Here is a 24,938-nt window from a genome sequence, read left to right as displayed (position 1 = left end):
TCTACCATGACTATTATAATACTTTTCTGAAATGCCTGCTTGGCTTCACAAAGCAGTCAATGTATAAAATAGCGAGCACATTCACGATTCTTTACAGTTAGATGACATCTCCTGGTGGACATAGGAATAACATACACACACGCACTTCGCACGCACGCACAAACACGCACACGCACACTTACGCACACGCACACTTACACGCACGCACACACACACACACACACACACACACACACACACACACACACACACAATCGAATGAAGAGATATAGATCCAAACATAAAGTCTGAAATAAAAAAATATTTATATTGAAGTATTCAGGAAACAAATTCGTCAATGAATCATGCAATATATATATTATAAAACATTGTCTTGACATCGCACTACTAATTAAAGATTGAATTCAGCTTGACTGCATAGAGCTGAAACAGAGTGTTTTCGATATTCGACTATGTTTGTCTGGGAAAGAGCTGGCAAGTATAACGTTCACTTCTGGTCTTGATGGCCAATCAAAATGATGTAGCGATGAGAAGCCACAGCTGTAACCAATCACAATGTCAGGAATACGAAGGGGGCGTCTACATGGTGTGGAACAACTGCTAACAAACAGTGTTGCCATGTCCGCTTATTATAAGCGACTTTTGGCTTGTTTTTATGTAAAGTTGCTTGTAAATATTGGTAGTTGTGGGTTGCGGGTTTTTGGGCTTGTTTCTGAAGTGTTGTTGTTTATTTGGGCTTTTTTCCTAATGTTTAAACCAGTGGTTCTCAAACATTTTCAAATGGACCCCCAAATTAATATGTATTTGTCCACGGACCCCCCATCTGAAAATATTTTGTCAGATTCATGTTAATCTTTTAGATTTATAGATGTTTTCCTATTCGCAGATCTACAAGTTCTCGCTTGTAGATCTGGTATTTTCAAATGTCCGATGCAACAGGTAAGTTAGTGCTCATGTGGCCTAGTCGCTTCTTTTGGGCTTGTTTTCATGGACCTCGTTGCTTATTTCTCTCGCAAAATATGGCAACACTGCTAACAAACCTTCCCACTTGCCTTGTGAAGTAAGTGCAGTTTGACTACATACACATCAGCTGCAGTGCGTTGATACACACAGTTCTCATAAGTCAAAGACATGAATGAGAAAGGCCTTTGAATAGAAGGGGGACTTGGATATTTCCTAGAAGATTTCTCACTAAGCAGACTAAACACACACTGGTGTACACCACTTATCCTAAAGGTGAGCGAACGACACACATGCTAGGAGATTCGTGCTAACATTAGCAGCACCAAGTTCAAGATTATGGGTGAACATTGTGTACCTGCCACCTCACCCACCACTGCTGTCTGTCCTGTTTAGGGTAACATGTTTAGACATGAACAGTCTAAACATGTTATGTGATTAGTGCTGTATCAACGTGCCATCTTGCCATTACAGATAGGGTTAGCTCCAGCCTCCAGGCCTGTGATAGAATATTATTGGATGCCTTAGTAATGTCAAAGTCAGTGCAACTTCTTCTTGCTGGGCTGGCCAAAGGGGATTCCCTGCTATGAGGGTAGGGTACGTCACGTTTGTAGGTGGGTCACCGTCTTAATATAGCCCCATGCCCCCATCCATCCCATGGTGGGATCAACTGACCCCAATGGAAACAAGACATAGTGCTTTTCATAGTGCCATAGTGTTATCCCTTTAGCATCATTTTGTATGAAACTGTACCTCTTGTGCTTTTTTTTTGCAAACTGTTAATAAAGTAAAGTAAAAAAAATTATACCGCCTGAGGTGCAGACTGCAGATATATATGCAGATACCGTGGGGGGACTGCAAAGCAGTTTGGATGACTGCTGCACTTAAACCAAAACAAACTGAACAACCCGCCAAGGCCGCCATGTATTTGTGCCGAGTATGCAAATAAGAGTATGCAAATAAGCTATCAACACCACGATTCATAGGTTGTTTACACTGTGAGGAATATTTTAAAAACAAGACACCATGAAGGAGGTGGAAGCGGTGAAGGAAGTGGTGAGCCTATGCTGAGAGTGGAGTGACTTACTGTTGGCAGGCGGAGAAGAAAGTAAAACATTGTGTGCCTAAGACTGCTGCCTTAAGACAGCTGTCAGTGCAACACAGGTGCAGTGCACTCTGCACTGACACTGGCGTCCCCTCATGTGTCCCAATACAAGCACAGTCTGCAGTCTCTCCCCTTCTGCTTTCTCCTCCTGGCCCAGCTTTCCTCCCTTGCACCCTCTGACCTGTCAGTCACGTTTAGAGTTGAAGCTGTGGGTCCATGATCAGGTCTATGTTCTGGCCAGACCACCACAACATTTTTTGCGGCGTGGCTCTGTAGGAGGCGAGCCGTCTGAACAGGGATCTGTGTTATATTTGAGTATTGTTTTTAAAATATTCTGAAAGGTTATGATTGAAGGCAGCACAGGTTTGAGTGACTTGTCCGTTTCCATTTTTCAGATATGGAACCATCACCGCCTGGCACTCTCACCAGCTCGAAGACTGGCTCGCCTGCCCCAACCCCATCTCCAATTACCTCAAAATCGACCCCCACCACACCCAAACCAGCCACACCTACCAGTCCCTCCACATCTTCTCAGTTTGCGCCTGTTCTATCTCCTCCCTCTCCTGCGCTCTCCACCCCACCTGCCTCCCCTCTCCGGGGTCCGGTTAGGACATTCGCTCAGGTGGGCAGGTCTCAGCTCAATGCAGCTTCCACAGAGAATTCCAGACCCCCGGCCGTAGCTGCTGCCTCCCCTCTGCGGTCTACTTCCCCTCTGCGGTCTACTTCGGCTTCTGAACCAGGTGACAGAAGTACGACATGTGCCCACAACACACATACACGTATTAAACAAACACACACACATTATGCATACAAAATTAGACTGTACCCATATACTTTCTTTAGTTGTATTCCCCAGACAATCAGTACTGGTTTCCACTTCCTGCTTTCTCACCAATCATTGCACCGACTGTCCTACCCTGACTCATCATGAATGTGCCATGTCTCCATGACAACCCTAGACATTTACCACAACATGTAAAAGCAGCCTCTCCCTGTCTCCTATAATGCTGACTGAGGGAGAAAATCCTGTTCTTACCCCTATATTTCCACAGGCAATTTCTCCACTACCTCAGTTGACAAAATGCTCTTGGTAAGGTTCACATTGTAGGAGAACTCTCAGTTCCACTGGGAATCGCATCTTAATTAGTTGCATCTCTGGCACTGGTTTCTAGACATGCAAATAGACTATGGATGGGAAGTATGAAATCTAATACTGCAGCATTTGAATTTGGAATACATGTTATGTGTATAAATATAGAACTTCTACAAGTAAACCTTGGCCTTTCCCTGTGTGATATGTGTCTTGGTGTCGTGATTTCAACATATGAACATGCTGCATTCTACTCTCGTGGAAAGTTGATGAAGCTGCATGGGAGAAATAAGCAGGATGTACAGTATGTGTGTGCAAGTGTACTGTGTTACTTACATAAGGGCAGCATGGTGATACTTTGTGCAAAAGTGCAAAAACCTTGTGCAAAAAGTTATTTTAACGTAGCACATCTCTGTTTTGGCACAAAGCCTTCATATCGTTGAAACTATTTTGGGGGGGAATATGCTCACTGGATTTTTTGTTTAATACTCCACACAGCCATTGTTGAAGGGCTACAGTACCTCCTTTTCCAACTCAGTTATTTTAAGGCTCACAGGCAGAGCAACAGGGCAAAAACACATTCCAATATTAAAGGAATGCTACTGCTTCTAGTGACGGACAGACATAGATAGACCACCAGTATCACTAAACCTTTGAGTGTTATCATACTTCTTGCCTTGCCATCCCTGTCATAAAAGAAAACTTAAGTACCTCATTGGAGAGGTTTCAAGCCATGTGTTTAAGACACAAGTAAAATGTCCCTCCAACTTGTGGCACGCTGACACAACTGCCATGCCACAGTAGGCATTGACATGAAGAAAATGATGAAGATCTATAATATTATAGAACTATGACAAACATTTGTTTTGTCTACTACCATAGGTAGGCTTGTATTTAATGTGGGTCGCTTAAATCATCGGTTGAGAAAACGGTGCCAAAGCCAACAACCTTAAGTAAGACAGATTCATAAAAAGCTCTGTTAATTCCACCGGTCAAGAAAGAAAGTGAAGAAGTTTCTAGAAGCACTTGAGTCATGCTGTGCAATGGCTCGCCACATACAGTACGCTGTTGCAGCCACTTATACTACAGTATATACTGGCACAGCACCGTCCAGGGTGTCAGGCCTGTAGACCATCTGAATGAGCGTGTACAGTACTACAGGATATTTTTGAGCCAGTCCTTGATAGATTTGGTGTTGACTAAATCAAGACATGCATGACTTTAAAAGAAATATGAATTAAAGAGTACAGTGAAGAGCGAGAAGAAAAGGGGTAATGTGGCTGTCATGCTAAATGTTTTGAGCAGGAATCAAGCTCAGAATGTTGATGTTTTGACTGATTCTTTTCACTTATGTATCTGCAAATGACGAAGAAAAATATGCTACTTTACATAATTTTGGTCAGGCTTACACAATAAGAATGGCTGATGCAAATGACATCTACATGTATAGGCTGCTATGGGTAAATTCCTAATTAACCACACAACTGAACAGAGGTCAATCGCAAAATGACAGATCATTTATTCTGCTCAGTTATACCACAAGGCTTGCTTATGAGTCACCAACTGCAGACCATAAAGTATGACTTGTGTTTCCAGAGCCAGAGCCAGAGGAGGAGCTAAGTTTTGAGATCCTGGAGGAGAGGGCAAAATCTGGAGATGCCAAATCACAAACCAGGGTGAGCAACAACAACCACTGTCACAAGAACCTGTGTTCCAATGAATCCAATGTAGTTATTTAGTCACAAGCTCTTTATCTGTTAAATATTTATAAAAACCCACATACCTCACCACTTTCAGTGCAACACAGTCCCTGTGACGTCCCTATTTCGGGCATGCTGGACATGGGCGAAAAGATTTATTTAACATGCACAGAATTTATGAAAAAACATTAAGATTAAATATGGAGATACAAGGGTTCTTCCGAATCCCGACAGTGACCATCATTAATGGCCATCTTATAGCTGAAGCCTAATCAGTTGGTATTATGACAGTATGTTACTAAAAAACCTTAAGGTCAAGACTTTAAGAAAAAAAGAAAATACCTACTTTCCTAGACTAGAGATTAAGTGTGTGTGTGTGTGTGTGTGTGTGTGTGTGTGTGTGTGTGTGTGTGTGTGTGTGTGTGTGTGTGTCTGTCTCTAGATGGGTCGTTACTACCTGGCGCTGGCAGAGGAGAGAGATGAGGAGCTGAACAACTGTACCGCGGTCACCTGGCTGATCCAGGCAGCTAAACAGGGCCGCAGGGATGCTGTCAAACTCTTGCAACGCTGTCTGGCCTCCAGAAAAGGTACCAGGATGTTCCACCTTTACCGTGGAGGCCATGGCGACGGTCTACTATATGGACTACTATGGTTGGAAAGAGTAAAATGACAGATTTGCTACATTTATTTTTTTGTATTGGTTAATTAATTCGTTTTATGCTTCATTTCTTAGGAGAGTGTAGAGAGGAGGGACTTACGGAAGAGATATGCTAAACAAGACCGGGAGTCGAGTTTAAACTGGTGTCCTTGCGGCTCACAAGGAGAACAACAAGGCACCTTATTCAGTTTGGCGTCAAAATCTATTTGACACCAAAATCATTGGTACATGATTGAGTTGTATGACATGACCTAAGTACAAACACTATTATGAAACCCAGTCTAGACACAGAATGACTCTTATTCTACAGTATATCAACACAGATTTGGTTAGTTATTAGAGAGTGAAGCCATGAGCTGAAAAACTGAAGGCTGTTCTTTTTTTTTGGTCGCTAAGGTACAGTACATTTCTCAAATCATCCTTAATATTTGCAAAACCGTAAATGCATTTCTCAAAACAATTAGTACAAACAGCACCACACAATGTCTTACCTGCAAAAGCCTGTAAATTGCTCAAAATCCTTAGTTTATCCCTCAAAAGTAAATATTAATGTCAATGAACATGTCTGTGCCATCAGAATGACAAGTCCTTGTGTCATTGTTCATAAACAAGGTGGGAAAATTCTTAGCCATGTTGACAATGTAACAGTGTACTCAAGTATTTTCTGGTGTACTTGTATTTTCCACTGTAACTGTGGCTAAGGTTTTGATGACAATGACACAAAGCTGCACTTTCTGTATTGCATATCAATTTCAGCAGTACACAAAGTTCCACATTGTATGTGGCTTGTGGCAGGATTCACATTGACACGTTTACTGTTTGTACTGTAATGTTGACAATGTCATTGCGTTAAAGAAAAGAAGTAGACAAGACTGTTACAGCACTGCATAGCACAAAGGAAATGCATTACAAATTAGAAATGTAAACATCACAAACCCCCCTTTGGCAGAACTGTACATGCATACATTCCTGTCTGCTGGACCACAGATGCTCATCCACATCACAACGGATATCTTCCCTTGCAATGCAGCGTGGAAAGAATCTTTCGGAATGTCTTATCCAGCCTCTGCAGGCGTTTGGTGCGAGGTCCTGACATGCTGCATCCATAGCAGCCAGCAGGGGTCACCTGAGTGTGTGGCTCGTAAACCTTCCACATCCATGCTGAGTAGAACTCCTCAATTGGGTTATGGAATGGGGTGGGCGCGATTCCATCAGCATACTAGGGGTCAAAAGCCATTGCCTGATGGTGTTTGAGTCATGGAAACTCACATATTTTTGTAAATCATCTCAAGACCTCTGTCAACATCGGGATGAGATCCATGTATAGAGGGTGTCTAAGAAGGTGAGGAGATGCACCTCTGAGGTATTCACGTTCCCCTTTCTTAGTGAAAGTCAAGATGACGCCTGAGAGCAATTAATCAATTCAGGACACATATACATACATAATAGAAATGTATAGAACATATGCTTGACAGGTTGAACTCAACTTTATTGTCACATCACAGGTTAAAGGTGTGTGGACCTTACAATTCTTTTCAAAAGAATGACGAATACCTTTTATGATATGCACAAGTGACTATATGATGTGGATGTTGAACAAGTAGTTTTGAGAATTTCTAATATTCTGATCAGAAAAATGTACCAAAGCGACTGAGGAAAACTGTACAGTTGAAGATGTTTGATTTTGGGGAATTGTTTGCCCTCATGTTCTGTTGCTGTCTATATCAAAGTGTTCATTCACATTTTGTCTTTGCCAGGCATCACATCAGAAAACCTCGAGGAGGTGAGGAAGTTGAGTTTGGAGACGCGCTTCGAGAGAGGAGTGAGGAAGGCTGCCCTTCAAATGTACTGGAAGCTAAACCCAGAGAAGAAACCCAGAGTAACTGTGTCTGAGATGCTGGAGAACGTTGGACAAGTCCACACAGAACCAGGTAGAAGGAGATGGCAGAGATGGGGACATACATACACACGCGCGCATCATTCTGAACGATATAGTTCTGCTTTAACAAACTATTTGTGTCTACCTATGTGTTTATTTCCTTTACCATGTCACAGTGGCGTCCCCAGGAATTACATTTAGAGCAGGCGAGATTTCGTTTTTGCACCCCCCCTCTATTACCCCCCAAAAATAACTCAATCGAAAATCGGCAATTGAAAACTGGTGAAATTCGCCGTTTTCAAGAGGTTTTGGCCATTATCTGCTTCCGTGAAAGAAAGAAAAAATGTCATCACGACCTCCCGTTTGATTTTATACGCCTTTGAAAATAGCATGTCTTGGCCAAAAATACATAGTAATACACAGGAGCCGAGATACAGCATTTTTAAGTAATAAGTTAACCAAGAAGTGAATGGAGCAGCAAATCTTCGGATCACGATATCTTGGGTTCTGTGTGAGAAAAACAGGATTTTTTAAATTATTATTATTTTTTAAATTACGTTTTTTACGTCAGTGGCAGGGAATGAGTTAAGCGCACTATGGCATTTTCGGGTTATTTGGGTTTTCTAGGGGAGGCGAGATCTTGTCCTGCCTCTACAGTGGGTACGCCTCTGCCATATCATGCTGTTTTCTTTCCTTTTCCCACAGGCACACCACGCTCCCCAGGCCTTCTGCACAGCGGTGCCCAGAAACAGAGGAGAGTTCTACAGACCATGGTCTCCAGTGAAGGTACATTAAAGTGTTTATCATATAGCCAGTCAGCGGTACTACAGGCCAATGTCAAGTGTTATCGGTTTGTCCTGTGACCCTGTTAACTGGTTACAGTTACTTTTTTTTGGGTTTCTTTCTGAGAGAATGTTTTTATTCAGAACAATTATTAGATAGACAGTCATAGGAAGAACTGTCTCTCTTCTTGTTTTCAACAACAACTAGCAGGGTGTCATTTTACGTGACATATTTCTTCAAGACTCCAAAAAAGACAAAGAGGCATTCACAAGGACAGCTAATGTACATCTCATCTTCCCGTGTTCAATAACTGTTGTTACTACAGCGACCACAGACAAAGTCGGAAGACGGTTACCAGTTAAACAGGGTCACAGGACAAACCGATACACAGGGATGTGATACTTTTGACTTTTTATGGTGTTTATGGTAATGCTAAAACCCCATTGAAAGAATACTTAGTCGCTTTTTGTTTTAGTTATATTCATTATTTTTGTCAGAGCATCTTGACAAAATGTTAACCAGTGTTTGGGGTATCTATAAATTAGCAAATAAACACGTCTGTAAGGCCGGTATGCCTCCAGAATAATTCGCAACATGATCACACTTGGATTGTCCTGTTGTTTGTTAAGTTACTCACTGTCAGATGAGGTTGAGTGACGATTGTCTGATGGACGATGTATTTGAGAAGTGTGTGTTTGTGTATCAATAAACAGGGATAAATAAAACAAAACGGAGCAGGGATCCAGGCTCAAACCCTGCTCAGATTCTGCATTCACGTTCACACACACACCTGTGTCTTGATTAAGTAAACTGGGCTGCTATTTCCCCATGCAACCTGTTGGTGCAACATTCAGTCTTAACCCATTTTAAGACCTGAGGCCGATTCTACAAATGCCTTCTAAATAATTAGTTCTCAAACCTTTTCGTGCCAAGGACCCGCAAATTGGTATGTATTTGGCCGCAGACCTCCCGTCTGAAAAAAAATTGTGCCAGGGACCCCCAGAAGAGAAGATTTGTGTTAAAACATTTCAAGACACTTTCAAGATAAAAAAAAAGTAAATGTATTTACAAGCTTGCGGTGCGAAGTGACGCGCTGTGAGCTTGTATATCTGCTATTTATAAATCTAAAATGACATGAATGAAAATGCCTTCCCGGTTTTAATTGGTTAATATTAAATGGCTTCAACAACATCTCTTTCTATCTGTATTTGAAGCTACTGCCGATGTGGGTCTGGACGACTTTGTGGAGATGACAAAAAAGTATGCTCTGGGTATTGCTCCTTCACCTGTCATGGCCAGGGATGATGATGATGACGACGACGACGACGATGTTGTGAAGAACCCTGATGATCTTCCCCTGCACCAAAAGGTACCATGCTCTTAGCACTTACAAGCTACAGGTGTCCTGATTGTACTTCTCAGCAGCAATCTGCTTTCAAGCTGTTATGTATAGTAATGCAGTGGTGCCGAACCTTTTCTGGGTAAGGGCCCACTCTTGAAAGTGTTTGCAGCCAAGCCCACCCATCTGACCACTTAAAGGACAACTTTGTTTTTTTACAACCAAGGTTTATATTTTAGCTTGTAATTAAAGTAAATAAAAGATGAGTGTTATTTTTTTTTCATTTACTGCTTTCTATAGTTTTAGCAATTTTCGCGATCTTTTTTACAGTGGGCGGGGGCATTCTGTCCGGTGGCTAAATATGTATTTTTTACACAATAAAAAAGGTCCTGTGGTCTTTGATGGCCAGATGTGAGTTATTGTGGGCTAGAAGAGCTACTGTAAATAATAATAAAGAAAACACTGTTTATTGTGTAAAAACAAGACCAGGAGACCTGGTTCTGCCAGACCCAGAATAAGTACTTTATAAGATAAGAGCACTACGTCACCGGACTTCACATGACGTGTCAGCCTGTGTCTATGCCCATGTATGGACGAAAGGGGGGACAGACTTTTTTGGCTGGGGCCGGAGGACAAAGTGACCATGCCCATGTATGGACGAAACAGGTACAAAGCCTCATGTAAGCCCGACCCCTTGGGTCTGGCAAAAATACATATTTAGCCACCGGACAGAATGCCCCCGCCCACTGTAAAAAAGATCGCGAAAATTGCTAAAACTATAGAAAGCAGTACATTTTTATTTTTTAACTCATCTTTTATTTACTTTAATTACAATTTAAAACATAAACCTTGGTTGTAAAAAAAACAAAGTTGTCCTTTAACTGTTAAGTGGTCAGATGGGTGATTTTCAGTGCATTTTCAGAGCATGTTTTATTTTAACCTGTTAAGACCTGAGGCTGATTCTACAAAATGCCTTCTAAATCAGTAGTTGTCACACTTTAAAGAATTTTCAAAAATGATCAAAAATAGCAGATGTGAGCTTGAACGCAAAAAATCTAAAATGACACAGATGCTTTCCTGCTTTTTTATGGGTTAATGATCATTCAATCAACTGTGTTCCGGCTAGGACCAATGGAACCAACGTAGTATATTTATTGGTATTACTATGAAAACATATATCTCAAGGTTTTAAAGAAAAAAAAACTTTTTTTTAAATTAATGTTATTTTATCATTAAAATCTTAAGTGTTGTGGCAATTATCAGGGGGCTCACTTACAATGCCCAAGAGCTGGGAATTGCTGTTGTAATGCACATTTCCCTGGTGCATCTTTCAAATCCCTGCGTCTCTGCCCTCCTCTACTCCCCTTTCCATCTCTCTCCTGCAACCACCAGGTGCTGAAGTTTCCTCTGCATGCCCTGCTGGAGATCAAAGAGCACCTGATTGACTGGGCGTCGCGGGCCGGCATGCAGTGGCTCAGCGCGCTCATCCCCACGCACCACGTCAACGCGCTGATATTTTTCTTCATCATATCCAACCTCACCATTGAGTTTTTCATCTTCCTCATCCCGCTCCTGGTCTTCTACCTCTCTTTCTTCTCCATGGTCGTCTGCACGCTGCGTGTCTTCCAGGTCAGCAGCCGCACTCAGAGGTTATCTGCTGTCACTCTCTAAACCGTTTTCCTGAAGATGAAGCAGAAATGCTTTGAATTTCTAGGGCTAGGTTGTCAAAACAGAGCAAATACATTGATATTGTAAATAAAACATTGTACAGATCTTTCTAATTTTCAACATTTTGTTTGAATTAATCTAGCATTTGAAACCACATTTTATATTATTATTTGTCCTTTTTAATTCAGTAGCCTTAGAAGAAAAATACATTCAAAGAAGTGCATTAAAATTATAATTTAATCGGTAAAGATAATGATAAAATACAAAATAAAAGTTTGACAGTTTACATAAACTATGCATTCAGAAACTATGTGGGTTTTCTGACTTGTATACAGTTCTTGTGTAGCTTTTTACAAGCATTTTCAAACTTTTTGTCGAATACAACAAAATATTATATTACTTCCCACGAGCAGAAGGGGCAGAAGGGGTAAGAGAACATTTCATGACATTAAATTAAGTTAACATAAATTATTTTCTCTGTAGAATTCCAAGGCTTGGGAGAATTTCAGAGCCCTGACAGACCTGTTGGTTCACTTTGAGCCAGGGCTGGACCTGGAGCAGGCAGAGACCAATTTTGGATGGACACACTTAGAGCCCTACTTGTAAGCATACTCTGTTCATTCATTATTCATAGTATGGACTTAGTCAGTTATACATGAATTTAGGACTGTTATGATGACACAACGATCGACACTGTGAGGATAGTTAAGTTTTCCAATGGGCACAACGGGTATTGCATAACCAGGTGGGGTTTTATTTCATATTTTATGTATAATGTCTAACCTCAAAAGCAAAATGAATCTAGACTTTCTTTCAAACAATACAAATGTACAGCCCTAAATCTGCCTTCTTTCTCCAGGTACTTCATGGGTTCAGTGGTCTTTGTGGTTTTCTCCTTCCCTGTGGCTGAAAAGACCTGGATCCCTTGCTCAGAGCTAGCTACCGTCGCCCTCTTTTTCACTGTCACCTCCTTCCTTAGCCTCCATGCCTCCGCCCAGCTCTTTGCCCGCAAAGCCCTGCTCACCGAGGTCCTCTCTGGTGCCTGCTCTCTCACATACCTCCTCCCTGACTCGTTGTGGTTCCTCCGCGCTTTGGGGATGACATTTATCACCATACCGCTAGGGAATATGGTGGCACTGAATCTGGGGCTGCCCTGTCTCTTATACGGGCACCTCTTCTTTCTGCTATTCCGCATGGCCCAGGTAAAAGGCTTCAAGGGGACCTACCTATGTCTGGTTCCCTACATAGTCTGCTTCACCTGGTGTGAACTGTGCTTGGTGTTCCTCAATAACTCCTCTGCTATAGGACTCATCCGTACCTGTGTGGGCTACTTACTGTTCCTCTTTGCCCTTCCTATTGTCTCGATGGGCCTGGCAATCATGTTCCTCATCCAGATGATCCAATGGTTCCTAGCTTTGGAGCTTACCAAGATGGTGGTTACCGTGACAGTTTGCTTTGTGCCAGTGGTGTTGAGGCTATGGACCAAGTTCAGCCTCAACCCCATCAAAGTGTTTCGGTCACTGTCGCGAAGTAGCATCGTCAAGCTCATCCTAGTGTGGCTCAGTGCAATGTTAGTCTTCTTTTGGCTGTACGTGTACAGATCTGAAGGAATGAAGGTTTATAACTCCACCTTGACTTGGCAAGAATACGGCAACCTCTGTGGCCCGCGGGCATGGAAGGAATCCAACATGGCCCAAACTCAGATTCTCTGCTCCCATCTCGAAGGCCACCATGTCACTTGGACGGGCCGTTTCAAATACGTTCGTGTGACGGAAATTGAGAATGGGGCTCAGTCAGTCATCAACCTGCTGCCAGTGTTTATGGGTAACTGGATGCGGTGTCTGTACGGTGATCCTTATCCATTGTGCAATGAGGGGGAAAACGGCCCTGCCGAACCCGGGCCCCTCCCCGCCCCAGAACCAGCTCCAGAAGACACGCTCTGCAAGCTGAAAAAACTAGCCAAGCATGAGTGTCATGTCAAACGCTACGATCGATACAAATTTGAAGTTACAATGGGTATGCCGCTAGAAAGGATGACAAAAAACGGGACAATCGTAGAGAATGAGGACGCAACTAAAGATCTAGTTCTAAAGGCCAGTAATGAGTTTAGACCGGTCCTATTACGCTTGAATACAGGGAGCCTTGTAGAGTTCAGTACCATTCTGGAGGGTCGTTTAGGTTCCAAGTGGCCCGTGTTTGAGCTAAAAGCCATCCACTGTATATTGTGTGCTGATGTCCAAATGGCCAGCCGCCGACAGTACAAGATTGAACATGACTGGAGACGCTCGGCCCAGGTTGCACTACAGTTTGCTTTTGACTTCTTTTTCAACCCCTTCTTGACGGCTCAGTTGGAGCAAGAGTGGGATGCAGAGAAACAGACCGAGACTGGGTTACAGGAGGCTGGATAGACAAGTGTATGTGCTTTTGCAGAATGTATACTCAATACCAATACGAACGACTTTAGTATTTAGTATTAAAAGAAACAGACTAACTGTAGCAGGTGGTGTACGTTTACATTTACACATTATAAGTGGTATTGGTAAATATGTACTGTAGTCTGGAATTCAATTAAATGAACTGTTGACTTTAAAGGTATCATGACATTCATTTTCACCTTTTTTATTTTCAATGTTTTATTTGGGGTTTTATGACCTCAATTACACCCAAAAAATCTGAACTTAGAACATTCAGTGGATTTTCTGTGGTCTGGGGTTTTCTGAATAATTAGGCTGAAAAGTAATCTGAGCTTGGCCCTTCGACAGTGAGGTCACAGTCAATTACAACCGCCCACTCTCCTCCTCGCCCCTCCCCTTTCCTTTCCTTTGGGGGGGGCGGAGCAGAGGCGATGATTGACAGGCAAAATCCCTCACCAGCGACACCCGCAGGCAAAGATTTCTTTTTTCATTGCAGTTGAAAAGGCTTTAGAAATGTGAGAGAAAAACACCTGCCATGGATCACTGGAATGGAATTTTCACTTAAAACTTTTTGTACACTTTTGAAGGACCAGGACAAAGACTTTAAATGTGGTGTAAAAGTGAATGTCATTAAACCTTTAAGATGTGTGATAATGATATGGTCATGTGACATGTCAAGATGTAAATGGCTGACTATAGTCCTATCACAGGATCTAATAGGAATGTAATTTAGAGCACATACAGATGGTTAATGTGTGCCACTGTAGACAAAGACATGCTATTAAGATTATGCTGTTTGAGTATGTTTTTTGTTTGTTTGTTTGTTTTTTGAGCCAAAGTGTGTGCGATTACAGAAGAGTTTAAGTGATTTTGGGCCTATATAATGTGTCGCTTACATACCTGTAATGTTGCAGTTGAGACTACATGCTGGATCAGTTACAGAACAAGTGGTCAAGTTACTAGCTATAGGGCTAGCGAGTTCACACAGGGTTCTAGTTCATTTCTAGGTTCCACAGGGGAGTTTTTTGTAAATTGAAAAGTTAGAAAGCACTTTAACGCAAGTTCATTGACAATCTATCTGCAAAACTCTGCAATTTATTTCCCATTATTTCCTGTGTGTACTACTTTATAACAATTAATGATATATAGGTCCAAAATTGGTCAACTTATCTTTTAAGTACAAAAGATTCAGAGGAGAGAGAATATTACACAAATGTACTTTTACAGTGCAAGACACTACCTTAAAACACACAAACACACAATTTCTATGGACTTTAATTATGTCATTTTGGCCTCTGTGTAAAGTTATAAATGGATTAGCACCCATTTTCATGTATGATTCTGATGAGTGATTTTGAATAGTAACTACATGTTGAGTAACACATCACCAGTGTCTGCATTTTACAGCTTCATTTCAACTTTTCAAGCTTTAATTATAGTTTCTTTTTTGCACTGTCATTTGTGAACTTGTGAATATGTGGCGTATACAGTATATAAGTGCCTTATAAGATCTGTTTTCAAAATAGCATTGATATTCTTATTATATTAAGAATTGTAATAATATATAGTTTGAAATTGTTGAAGACAAACTGCCAGTAAGCCTATAACCACTGAGCTCTGCTATTTTGACTAAATCGTGTCTTTCATCGCCCGTCTTCAGGAGTACACCGGCGTCGAATCTCATAGAACTTAACTCTGCCTTTGTTCTCATGTGCCTCTAGCCATTTCATCACTTCCCCTCCCTGCTGTGCAGGATCTCAACATATTGAACATTTGCTGTCCCTCACTGATGATTTCTGTTTCAGGCTGTCTTGTCACTACTGTAACAAAATACTGTGAGCAATAAATAAGGAAGAAAAATGTATTTGGTTCTTTTGTCTTTCTCAATGTAATGCTAGTCCCTCCCTACCCGAGGATGTGCACACCCAAACTTTGTGCAGAGACTGCAGACTTGATGAACTGACTTGGGACCACAACTGCCACTATAGAGCCTATAGAGCGTCGCAGTTCCCGCCCACTTCCTGTTTTTTTTTGGTGCCGGAAGAAAAAACTCAATGCATTTTTCCATTGACATTTCCAAAAATATTTATATCTATTAATTTAAGCCTCGAATCAAGCCATCATGACATGACATGAATCATGACCATAAACGTTTGATTCTGTGATTTTTTTTTTGTTGAAAACGGCAAAACAAAGGGTATTTATTAAATATAGTATATCATATAATTAAATATAAAATAAAAAAAAATCACAGAAAAAAACTTTTTATGGTCATGATTCATGTCATCTCGTGATGGCTTGATTCGAGGCTTAAATTAATAGATATAAATATTTTTGGAAATGTCAATGGAAAAATGCATTGAGTTTTTTCTTCCGGCACCAAAAAAAACAGGAAGTGGGCGGGAACTGCGACGCTCTATAGCCTGTGGCAAAAATGCTAAACAGGAAAAGAAAAAATCTGCATCAATCAATTTCAAATCAATATCTGAATCATGGCCGACTGGTCATGTGACTCATGTCACTGTAGCATGCTGAGTGCTACTGTGGGTTGATTTGACTGTTTTGTAATTAAAGCTTCTTGCGCTTTATTGACCAACTCACACATCCAAGTCTATATAGGCTATGCGTAGCCCAGCCTTGCTGGGACAGCAGCTTGCTATGAGTTTAAATCCTAAGTCCTTTATAACTTACCTCTATCTCTCTCTGGTGTTGTGTAATAGCCCTGAGTCCAGGTACAGCATGGTGTACTATAAAGAGGAGAGCACAATTTGACAATTGAAAACACCCCATCCATTAACCCTGGCTGGCAATGCTCCCATGAGTCACTTCCCCACCCACAGCAGTCTTAATTGTAAGAGTTCATGCTAATAAACAGCTTAAATTTGGGTTAAGTGAAGAATTGGCTTCCTCATTCCCTTATTATGGTCAATGCCTATGTGCAAGTTCAGATCGATGGGTGGAGAGGCAAAGTTGTCAACCTCTCCCCATTGCAGCCTACGCTTCCACTGGGCGGTTTCCTTTACAGTATATACTCTGCAGACTCCACCCTTCAATTTCTAATCAACCAACCGTAATACAATAGCAATCCACCCAAGATGCTCCCCATGTTCTAATCAATCAGCTATAGGCACCCCTCAATCAGATCTTCAGGCACAAATCACCCATCTACACAGCTAGGCTTCAACAGCATCTTTCTGTGCAGATAAACAAAAAGATATTAAAGAGATTCCAGTCACAACAGAATGTGCGCCTTCTGTGGGACTCGGAAGCTACAAGTTACAAGCACAACATACATTTCAATATGAACGTGTACTGATGAACAGAGAAAATGTGTCTAAGAGGTTGCTCACTAACACATTTTCAGTACACGTCCCTGCCGCAAATTAAAACCTTAATCCTATCTGTAGCTTTATTTAATAAGATACGTACTTACTGAAGTGAGATCATTCATGTTTTAAATGGCCCTAAATCCCCTTCATCAAAGATTTGTGTGACTAAATTAATAACAAGGTGCTGACACTGGGTGGTGCTCCCGACTAGAGTGATTTCACTGCTTCCAACATACTGCTGAACCATCATTACACCAAATAGACTGGTAGAATTTAAGCTACACAGGACACACAAGTTTATGATCATAATATATCTATTACCGTTATTCCCTATGTCTGATTAAAGACAACACAGCTGAACACCCATCGGATGCAATTTCGTTGAAATCTTTATTCAGAAAAAAAACCAAATAACTGTCCATTTGACAGTTTTTGTGATCAAAATACAATAACAAAAAATACGTGAGTCAACATTAGTTCGGTCAGGACATGGAATCAAACTGACAGATGTTTCAAAAATAGGATAAATAAAAGAATAAACTGTGTTCTAAAAATAAGAGAAAGAAAATGCACATCAGCAAAATAATCGGTGGAGAAGGCTAACAAGAGATCAAAGTGCAATCTCTCTCTGCCGTTACCTTAGAAACGATCACAGACGATCGGGTCCACAGTCCGTCCATTGATTATTGATGAGCGTTCTTTTACAGCAACAAAACCTTGTACATGTCAAAAAGAGAGTGAGTCGGTATATACAGACACCATTTTATGCCCTTTAAAGTTTTTTTTTCTTCAAGAATTCAACATTTATCATAAAACATTCCCCATTCCACTTGGTTCACAGTTTCACGCAGTTGGAAACTGAATCTTGGGACAGCTTCATTCAGAATGTACATGTAAGTGTATGAGCCGAACACGGGTAAACATGCTTCAGTGTCCTGAGACACAAAGAAAGGTAGGAGAGCTCGGTCGTCTATGGTTACTAGTGCTGTACAGGGAGGGGGCTCTGACCCCTGAGCCCCCCCAAGCCTTTGTACAGCTGAGTCTAAATGGTTAAAGCCAGATTTACACTTTGTCGCACGGCAGTGCCGTGCACCGGTCGTGGCAGATCTACAAGCTCACTGTGAGCTTGTAGATCTGCTATTTTAGGTGTGCGACACCGTCGTACGACGGAGTATAAACTAAGCATAAGAAGGCAGCCAAGTCAGTCAGTCAATTTATAAATAAACACAGACTCAATTTGTTTGACATGCAGCATATTTTTTGCTTGATTGTTGGAATTCCTTAGTAACTTTATTTTCCTTCTTTTTATATGTTTTATTTCTTTTTCTTTTTTTTTTGCTTGATTTCAGTTGTGTTTAACAGCAAAGTAGCACATGACACGGCCCCCAGTTCAACTGGAAGCAGAATCCACAATCTCACAGAAAGGTTGACAGGGCCCTGAACCAGCAGATGAAACATTACACAATGCTGAGATCAGAAACATACTCCATTCCAATCTGAAACATTGGGAATGTTTGAACCCGCTGAACACACCCCGGTTGTACATAGTCTCTCCTGGCTACGGAGAGCACTGAGGCTCCTGGGTGCTTTTGGGGGAAGGGGCGGTACAGAGTTCATCCTTGCGGTTCATCTCTAGTTATCAGCGTGTCAACATCAAAATTACCATCTTAAACATCATCAGGGGCAATCTACAAAAACAGGAGCTGGGTGTTCAAATTGAAATCAAACAAACGGCAAGTTATATAAACGTCCCATTTCCATCCACGCATTAGTAAACAACCACAAAGGGCCTTGTTACAGAAATCAAAACAGTGGGCAAGTAACGGGAGTAGGTTGGCTCGAGTACAGACGTGGCCGTATACAGAGAGAAGAGGCAGAGGAGGAGTTCAACACAGAGGATTTGAACATAAAAAAAAGAAACGAGACAGAATGTAAACGTCTTTCTTGTCTGGAGGATTCAATCCCTCAAAGAACTGACCTACAATAATAAACGCTCCATCAAACACAATCCAGAGGTCGACAATCTGGACAACCCGCCGGTTTTAGAGAATTGCGCTAATCCATAATCCATATTAGGTAACCCAGCATGTTTCCCTCTCTGCCCATGGACTGGGTCCTTTCAGTTCTGGGAGGCTGGGAGACGAGGCACCTGACGTCACACTGCCATGAAAAGCTCACTGGGTATCGGAGCACAGAATGGCAGGTGTAACCAGAAGTAAGCCTGTTTGTGTGTACGTTTAGTGTTTTGAATGTGTGCTTCTGTGCATATTGCACTTCTGCCTCATGTATGTGAATATTTACCTTATGTAAATGTGTTGTGTGTGTGTGTGTGTGTGTGTGTGTGTGTGTGTGTGTGTGTGTGTGTGTGTGTGTGTGTGTGTGTGTGTGTGTGTGTGTGTGTGTGTGTGTGTGTGTGTGTGTTTATCTGCTTTATCTGTCAGTATTTCCCTCTCCATCACTGTATGTCATGTCATGAGTGTGTACATTCTCACCAGGTGTGCATGTACGGGTGTACTGCATGAACATGTTTGTACGTATGGATCCATCCTCTTCTCACGTGTCCACTAATGCATCTCAGAGTTGAGTTTGTCCTGGAAGATGTACAGGTTGTTGGTGGCAGCAATGGCAATGATGTTCTCTGTGGGGTGCCAGGCCGTGTGCAGGATCTTCTTGGTGAAGTCCAGGCTGTCGACGCTGATGTCGTCCTTCCGCCGCTTCCCGCCGGCGGCGCAGACCCTTCGTGGCTTGAGCACTGCCCGGGGTTTGCTGCTCTCGCGGGACGCCTCTAGCGTCACGTCGCGCTTGGTGTTGCGGTCGAACATGCGGAAGAAGTTATTGTAAGCCCCCGTCATGATAACACTGGGAGCAGGCGGGTGGGTGCAGACAGAGGAGCAAAGGAAGAAAAGGAGAATAATTAAAGAGGAGGAGGGGAAAAAACTAAACGTTAATCTCATACAATCAGTCACACCACATCACATCACATTACATTACATTACGCCACACCACTTCACATCATATTACTCCACACACCACACCACACCACTCCACTGCACTCCATTCCACACACACCCATGAACACATAAAGGCAAATTCTGTCAAACACACATGCGTGCTTACCTGTCTGATCCATTCCATGCGCACTCAAACTTGTCAAAGATGCAGTCGTTCTCATAGAGGGAACACAACTTACTGCGGAGGTAATCATGCACCTGGAGGAACACACACACACACACACACACACACACACACACACACACACACACACACACACACACACACACACACACACACACACACACACACACACACACACACACACACACACACACACACACACACACACACACACACACACACACACACACACACACACACACACACACACTTTAATTTGTTTATTTGAGTCCACATTTATAAAATACATTACAAGGGCCCAAATAATTTCTGTTGCTTCTGATGCCATATGTTCTCGAAATAACGTGCGTGTTCAGTGCATGGCTCCAAAAACATTAACAGAATGTAAACAACACACATGAACACATTCATGGTCAACATACAGGTCATAAACTTCCATCTGCCATATTACCAACTCCAGGAAAATGATGGATACAATGGGCCTTTGAGTACCACTGGTGCCACTCTTCAAGATTCAATCCGTAAGTTGTATGTCCATTCTGCTTCAAATAACTATAACACTGCCGGAGTCCTACCCGACACCAGGGTGGATGGAAACAACCTCCAACGACTAATTATATTGTATTAACATACTCTGTCATACAGATTGGTTAAAATAACATTTTATTCATAAAATGAGTCTCAGATTGTAGCTACCTTTAACTCACAGACAGACATGCACACACATACATAAACAAATATTATTAAAATGGATCCTAAGCACTTCACTCTCAGGCCTGAATTCAAATTGCAAGGTAGAAATAGAATGAGCAGGAGCGTTAGTATTAATACGTGTGCGTGTGTGTGCGCGCGCACACACACACACACACACACACACACACACACACACACACACACACACACACACACACACACACACACACACACACACACACACACACACACACACACACACACACACACACACACACACACACACACACACACACACACACACACACACACACACACAGAGGACGCAAATTTAACAAGACGGTATCAAATCACCTCCCTGAAGGCCAGGCTAATAAGAAACAATATCAGCCCACAGTAATATGAAGGCAGGCAATACATTTTTAATCAAAACCGCTTCACCATATCATGGCTGCTGAGGAGGGTAACCGCTCATACACACACACCACTCATGCTCTCATACACACACACACACACACGCACACAAAATAACACAAACATAAATTCACCAACTAATAAGTCATTCAACTTGCCCTTTCCTCAGACCTGCTTGTGTCAGCACTGTGTCTGCTAGGTGATGCAAGAGGTTGAAATCTTCACTATGATATCTTCATTTGGTCACAGCCACAGCCACCCCTTCCCCCACATTAGCCTCAGTATTTACATTTTTGCATAAAGTCAGCAGTCAACAGTCTCTACTTGATCAATATACGGTCAAGTTGAGGTCGCTTCATGGCTGTATATCAGAAAAACGATGACATGTGTGTTTTCCCACGTGGGTCTTTCCACACCGGGTGAAATGACATGGTGTCAGCTTGTGTTGGATATACAGCCTTTTCCAGCTTCCCGGTTTTCTGTAATTTAGTGCTTCATACTTCTTTCCCCCTCCCCGTGTTCAATCTGCTAATTTGATTTAAGCCTTTTCATGCCCAAGAGAAATACAATCATAAACTTAGCTAAAATAGTGGGGTTAAATGCCCTCCCTCCTTATCTGTTACTTTCCCCAGCTAGTTTCTATAATTACACCTCCCTCACTTTCTTCAACTCGGCCACTATCATTCTCTTGCCGCACTATCCAATCTTTCTTGCTCTCCACCTCTCTTTCTCCAACTCCCCCCCCCCCCCCCACACACACACACACACACACACAACCTCTTCTCTTCTGTCCCACCATTCTAACCCCCTCCTTAACTCCATCCCATCGCCTCTGGCTCTCTCTCCAACAAACCCTTTTCTGTTTATTCCTCGTCTTCCCATTCTCCCCGTCCGTCACACTGTCTAATCCCGTCCCTCTCTCTCTTTCTCTCTCTCTTTCTCCCTCTCTCTTCACCCCCCCCCCCCCCCCACCCGGTCTTCCTCCTCTCCTTGCTGCATTGCAGATCTGGGTGTCGGGCTGTGTAAGGTATCCCTCCCTCCAGCTTCACTTTATGAGTGGAGGCTCAGCATCTATAAATAGCACCAGCACGCCTCAGCTACCCACTCCTAACTGCCTCCTAGCCTCTCACACATCAAGCATGGGTCCATTTTTACATCCTCGAGTTAAATTAACACTCAAGATTTTGCCGCGCATGCGCACAGGCACTCACGCACACACGCGCACGTACAAACTCACCCATACAGTATATGCCTGAGGTTGGAATACTAATCCCATATTGATCAAGAAACTGACAGATAGAATACAGTTATGCTACACTGGAGCAGCTTATATTGCTTATTGTAAATGCATGGAATTGACACACTACACTCATGCTGAAAGATGAATGAAAGATAGCTGAGTGGAGAAAATGCTCTTTTGATCGGCTTAGAGGACAATAGAAGGATTAACAGAAGCCATATCATTTCTCGCAAACACGCAATGTACAATACATGTATATACACACACAACATGTTTGGCATGCTTAATCTCTTATCCCACACATGCACACACATACACACACAGGCACACAGAGATAACTCACCTTGCGCCTGCGCGCGCACGCACATTATATATGTGTGTGTGTGTGTGTGTGTGTGTGTGTGTGTGTGTGTGTGTGTGTGTGTGTGTGTGTGTGTGTGTGTGTGTGTGTGTGTGTGTGTGTGTGTATTTACATAAGTAAAGTAAATATTCTGATGTTCTGCCACAGTAGCCGTTTCTAAACTAAAGGTGGACAGTATTTCTCTGGCATGAATTCAATCCAATTATCCTTAAAAGGCTTTGGGAACCACTAACAACATGGTGACTCTGGGACACCACCTCTCCATTACGCGTTTCTTTCTCAGTGAGGTCAGTGTTACAGGATAACAATGCTTGCAAACAATGGCCCTTTCAAAGAGGCCCAACTAGCAACCCACTGACTGTGAACAACAGTGTCCATCATCTGCAAGAACTGCGTCTCGCGTACCATTCACCCCCACAAAACCAGACGAGTCAGCGAATCATTACTCAGCATGTGTTGGATGTTGGATGAGTTAAGAATTGGCCCTGCCCTCTAGGTCTAGGAGATGTGAATCCAACATGGATTGTCATTACATGGCTGGGGATTCATTGAAAAGTTATAGTGTAACTACTGTAAAATGTATTTCAGAACACTTCCCACATAAACACTGTATGGAGAAAATGAGAAAATGAGGGAAATAAGTATTCATGCAGGTATTTCTTGTAATTTACTGAGACAGACTGCACAAGCCCACGCACACATAAATATACAGACACACACACACACACACACACGTGGGTTATCCAACCTGATACGTCTCCAGGGGCTTGCTCTCCATGTTGAGGTCCCAGACCTTGGCGGTCAGGTAGTCCCTGGTGAGCAGGTAGCGTCCGCTGTGGCTGAACTTTACGTCCGACACGGAGGAAATGATCTCTGAGAAGAAAGAGCGTGCACTGGGGTCCTCTGGTTCCTCGAACACTGGAGAGGAGGGAAAGAGTAAGAGGAGTGAGGAGGGGTGTTAGATTATATGCTGTGGAGAAGGGGCGGCCATTGCTGAATGGTAGAGTGCCCACCTGGGAGGCAGAAGGTCCCAGGTTCGATTACCGGCCCCGGCAATGTGTGCCTGAGCGAGACATTTAAACCCGAACCACTTGAGAAGCACTCAGCTGGGTGAAGCTGAAAACTGAATTTCCCCCGTGGGATGAAATAGGTCTAATTAGTGAGATCTTAAATTATAGATATTTATATATTATATACTACATATTTTCCCACACTATGTTAGATGTCACAGTCGTATACTGTAACGTCCACATTTCGTGGGAGAAACACAATACATAGAAGACATAGAGTAATTTCCCCCACACTATTAATAATATATGATCTCACTTCAGAACAATTAGATTTAGGTTCAAAATTGGTGAAGTTTACCTTTAACTCTGACTGTACGAATGTAACCAAATAGACCCTTGGGGGTAACCACGCCCCCTTGAGTGGACTCACGTTTGGAGTGCTTGTCACACAGCGCTGCCTCTCGCATGTCACAGAGGCGCAGGGTGCCTTTACTGCTGCTGTACACAAACAGGTTACAATGGTGAGGGTGGAACTCCGCTGCTGTGATCACCTCCGTCAGATCCTCCATGTTGGCTGGCTTGATGTCAACAATGTCTGGGGGGCATCGCTCAGGGAAAAAAAAAATGGAGAATGAAGCCCCCCTCAACGTAACCTCTGAGCCGTAGCTACATTGCTGGTCCTACCCCCCCCCCCCCCCCGCCCCCCCATTGGAGCCGTTACTGTATGGCTGTAACACTACTAACACCCTCCCCCCTCCGGAGCCAAACTGTAGCTGTATGGCTGGTACTACCCCCCCCCCTCCCTTTGGAGCAATAGCTGCATGGCTGGTACCCCCCCTCAGAGTATAGCTGTGTGTACAGTACTACACACTCTATCAAGGGAGGAGAGACATGCACATCCACAACCTAATTTGGGCATGTGCTAAGCGAAAAAATATAACATGTAAACTGAAAGAGAACGCTCGCATACTGTGGGCTCCAGTTGTAGGCTTTTTTTTAATTTGTTGCACCCAGCACTCTCAGGTGCAACACATTTTTTTTAAATCCAGTCCACACACTATCACTCACGGCTGCAGAGTCACTGCCTGTCCGTCTCCCCTGGAACCTCAGCTCTTCAAGTAACACTTCACACAACCCACTCTCTCCTACCCTTCTGTACA

The 24,938-nt window shown here is 42.7% G+C and overlaps 2 protein-coding genes across 8 annotated transcripts in view; one reads left to right on the top strand and one right to left on the bottom strand.

Moving 5' to 3' along the window:
* Positions 1-1,066: 1,066 nt before the first annotated feature.
* Positions 1,067-13,590, top strand: wfs1b (Wolfram syndrome 1b (wolframin); the record flags this gene model as incomplete). 5 transcript variants are annotated; one of them, XM_080416302.1, is made up of 10 exons in its annotated part: positions 1,067-1,236; positions 2,461-2,805; positions 4,752-4,831; positions 5,298-5,442; positions 7,271-7,444; positions 8,098-8,178; positions 9,390-9,544; positions 10,907-11,143; positions 11,666-11,784; positions 12,042-13,590. In XM_080416302.1, exons 2-10 carry the CDS (start codon positions 2,463-2,465, stop codon positions 13,588-13,590), a joined length of 2,883 nt encoding a protein of 960 aa, XP_080272428.1. In that variant the 5' UTR covers positions 1,067-1,236; positions 2,461-2,462. The 5 variants fall into 5 exon arrangements, with proteins under 5 accessions (XP_080272428.1, XP_080272427.1, XP_080272426.1 ...); XM_080416301.1 differs by having other exon boundaries at positions 2,461-2,814; positions 4,758-4,831; XM_080416300.1 differs by having other exon boundaries at positions 2,461-2,814.
* A 5,651-nt stretch (positions 13,591-19,241) lies between these two features.
* LOC308076027 (serine/threonine-protein phosphatase 2A 55 kDa regulatory subunit B gamma isoform) overlaps positions 19,242-24,938 on the bottom strand; it is a 31,020-nt gene continuing 25,323 nt past the window's right edge. For all 3 annotated transcript variants that reach the window (XM_080416098.1, XM_080416100.1, XM_080416099.1), the window contains 4 exons: positions 24,209-24,373; positions 23,517-23,686; positions 20,043-20,134; positions 19,242-19,784 (listed from right to left, as the gene is read on the bottom strand). In XM_080416098.1, coding sequence (XP_080272224.1) covers positions 19,490-19,784; positions 20,043-20,134; positions 23,517-23,686; positions 24,209-24,373 — 722 coding nt within the window. In that variant the 3' untranslated portion in view covers positions 19,242-19,489. The remainder of the gene's footprint in view (positions 19,785-20,042; positions 20,135-23,516; positions 23,687-24,208; positions 24,374-24,938) is intronic.

This window comes from Gymnoscopelus braueri (assembly GCF_963280865.1).
Source record: "Gymnoscopelus braueri genome assembly, chromosome: 20".
NCBI lineage: Eukaryota > Metazoa > Chordata > Actinopteri > Myctophiformes > Myctophidae > Gymnoscopelus > Gymnoscopelus braueri.
The sequence above is the reverse complement of the archived record's forward strand: the minus strand, read 5'-3'. Positions and strand labels throughout refer to the sequence as shown.